General features: G+C 36.5%; 1 protein-coding gene across 1 annotated transcript in view; it reads right to left on the bottom strand.

The window, feature by feature from the left end:
• The window catches only part of LOC107712895 (beta-1,4-galactosyltransferase 6-like), a 17285-nt gene that overhangs the window by 4869 nt on the left and 8941 nt on the right, over nt 1-3475 (bottom strand). Inside the window, exons 7-8 of the mRNA XM_016518289.1 lie at nt 2148-2270; nt 1866-1967 (exon numbers count right to left, since the gene is read on the bottom strand). Coding sequence (XP_016373775.1) covers nt 1866-1967; nt 2148-2270 — 225 coding nt within the window. The remainder of the gene's footprint in view (nt 1-1865; nt 1968-2147; nt 2271-3475) is intronic.

Below are 3475 nucleotides of genomic sequence, written 5' to 3'. Positions count from 1 at the left end.
ATCAGAAGCCAAAAAAGCTAAGTATAATATCTGTGATAGCTAAACATGTTGCAAGAGAGGTGTCACCACCAACATGACAAAGCACTTTAATTTAATAGATCGTTAAAGATCGCGAACACTACTCAAACACCAACATGATTCTGTTCCTAAATTAGGATTCGTCTGTTTCATTCCTCAAACTTTGACGTGCGAGATCAATGTTGTGATCACTTGGTTCGTCCGTGCAGCGTACGATCACACCAGTGTGATTTGAACATTTAAATGTGCGTTCGCGCTGCCATTGTCCTAAAGAGAGCAGCTGTCATCTGTCATGAATGAAACCAGCTTCACAGTCTTTTCAGCCACACAGTATCATTATTTCTGTTATAAATATTCAAATCACAGAAGTACTGGGATAAAAGTTTATAGTTCAGATATAAACTCTGATGTGTACGGTAGCGATTCAAATAGAGTAAATCACCTTTTGAAAGTAATTTGTCACTTCAAATGAAGATTTATCGATTATATTGTTATGCCACAACCCTCTACATTGCGAGTAAATCACTAAATGATGTCAAATATTAGCCAATGGCTAATAAATTCTCAGATTTTACTCGCCTGTGTGTGAGTAGGAGGCCAAGTATAAGTTTAAGCACAGATATATTTTCACTCGCCGAACACTCTGACTGAGCACTCCAGAGTTTCTCTCTACATCAAGCGATCTGTGCTATTTTTCAGTTCATCTGAATGGATGTGCAACGCACCTGTATTTGACGTACCGTAAACTCTAGTGTGAAGCGCACGACTCGCCGTTGCTTTATCTCACACACACGCAGAGAGAGAATTGACGCGCTACATGTAAACGATATTCTTTGTTGTATTTTCCTGTCAAAATAACAGCGTTCCTTTGGAATTCTTTAGCTTTTAAGAACTGCCGCGTTCTCTGGTAGTGGGTCTTCAGCTTTTAAGAACTACCGCTTTCTCCGGTAGTGGGCGGAACTAATGCGCAAACGGCAATCTCATTGGCTGGTGCTCACCTATTATCATCCCTCATTTGATTTCAGCAAATCAGTTCGAGCGAACGCACGCAACCTAATTAATATTCATGAATCCAGCAGCTCATTAATCCTTAGTGCGTTTTCTATTGTTCTTATTAGTAGAATTCGTATCATTATTTTTGTTAGTTTTTTCCCAATTTTTTTTTTCCAGAAACACTGAATGACCAAAAAAGCACCATCACCAGTCCAGTTAAAATGTTCAGATAAAATGACTAATATGCATTCAAACATGGTTATCAAGTTTTAATTCTAATTACTAAAGTTCTATCATTAAATAATACTTGATCATCATATTATAATGTTTAACTGACTGATGTTAAGAGTGTACTTTCAGATATTTAAAAAAGTGTGCCATTTTACAAACATTTATTATAAATGTTATGGTAAGATTTAAAACGTTTTTGAAAAAGATCTCTTTAGCATTTATTTGATTAAAAAAGTAATACTTTGAAAATATTAAAATATAAACAACGTTTCCTTGGGAATCCTTCAGAAATCATTCTAATATGCTGATTTTCTTATTATTATCAATGTTGCAAGCAATAAACAGTTAATTAAAAGCTTACTATTTTGTTTAAATCATGATATACTTTTTAGTATTCTTTGACGAACAAAGTTCAAAGGGACAGCATTTATTTGAAATACAGTTTTTTGTAACGTAAAAGTTTTTACCGTCACTTTTTGTCAATTTAATGCATCGTTGCTGACTAAAAAAAAAAACCTTTATCTTAAACTTTTGAATGGTAGTTTATTTTAGTTCATATATTAGTACAAATTTCTGCACGTACAACCTACCCCCAGTGTTTACGTATGTGTGCGTGCACTGACCTCCCCAGAAACTGCACCTCTCCTCTGTGGTGATGGGGGATAGATTTGTATTTCCCAATATCACCTTCTGGCCTGGTCACATTGAAACCTGCGTAATGTACCCTGAGAACAAGAAACCCACCCACACACATATTTGTGTTACATATACATATTTGTTTATGATAACATGATTACTTTAAACAGCATTATGCATCAACATCATGGAGAAGCAACAATTACTTGTTGTACAAAAGTAACTGGATAGTTATAAAAGACTTATACTACTAATTAAACACAACTGACCTGTTCCAGAGGTCATCGTCCTCTCCGCCCCAGCCCCAGAATGCATTGGGAAAGCCATTGATCTTAAGGAATTGTTCAACAGTAAGTCCACTGACTCCACCGAAAAACTCATTGTAGGGAAGACTGAAAACACAAACACTCAACACTTAGCAAACTAAACTACAAATACGCCATCTTTTGTAAAACATTCTTAAAAAACAAGGAAAAGAGGAAAATAAAAAGAAGAAACATAAACCTTACCATCAGAAATCACTTGAAAGCAATAGGCAACAAAAAAAGTCCTTTAATAGCACAGACTGTCAGACTACGTCACAAGGCGATAAGGAGATACAGCACACATTTACTTCCTTGCAGATTCCGCAAAGCAGTTTTGGTTTCAACCAGAATATGTTCAGAGGAATAACCATCCTTTCAAACTCAACCAAAGCAAAGCTGCACCACGGGGTCTTTAATCAGTCCTTGGTCACATGCAAAACAAGGGTACATTCTCCAACTACCTCAAACACTTTTGAGAGGCAATTAGAGCTGCGTTTACACCTCATTTCACAAATGACATAATCTGCATAACAAATAGTCCTAAAATCTGCATGTCCCTAAAGCTTTTCAGTCCCACCTAACATCAAAGTTCTATGAACTGCTGTGAATGACCAAAAAAAAAGGATGAACTGCACCCTTGCATTTGCCGTTTACTACAGATACAATACAGCAGGATGTGAACTTAAGGAACTGTAGAGTTCTACAGGTCCCTAACGTCTACAAAAAGACAAATTAGGTTCCCTGAGGCCCATCAAAACGATTTGGACAGACATTATGGATTGGATGAATGAGGAAATGGGTAATGTTTCAACATTTCTTTGAAATGTAAAGAAGAAATTAACTATGGCATGAACTAGGGATGTCAATTTTCGATCATTTCCATGATCGATCGTCATTTAAATTAACGATCAATTAATCGATTAATCGTTAACTTTAATGCAGCAAAATGCGTCTATTGCAGCAGCACGCAGTCACCGGCATGACAGGATGTGCAAAAGCCACTCAAAATAAACCCCCGCTTTCTCACCCGAATTAAAGGGGTTTTAGTCTGAATAAAATGCTAGTAGCAGGATTGTAAAATGAATAGATGTGATTATGATCATTTCATAAAATGAAGAGAGCGCGCCGTACGTTTGAGATCATTTTACTTTGTTGACTGTTTCCTATCCCGACACGGAGACCGCTGAACGCGCCTCTTTAAATGGTTTCGTGGCACTCGTTGTTGTATTTTAAAACACAATTGCAATGTTTTCAACTGACATTATGGCATTTAAAATAAAATGATCCCAAAC

Source organism: Sinocyclocheilus rhinocerous, unplaced genomic scaffold, assembly GCF_001515625.1.
Source record: "Sinocyclocheilus rhinocerous isolate Xijiao unplaced genomic scaffold, SAMN03320098_v1.1 scaffold478, whole genome shotgun sequence".
In the NCBI taxonomy this organism is placed as follows: Eukaryota; Metazoa; Chordata; class Actinopteri; order Cypriniformes; family Cyprinidae; genus Sinocyclocheilus; species Sinocyclocheilus rhinocerous.
This window is presented reverse-complemented; position numbering and strand designations above follow the sequence as displayed.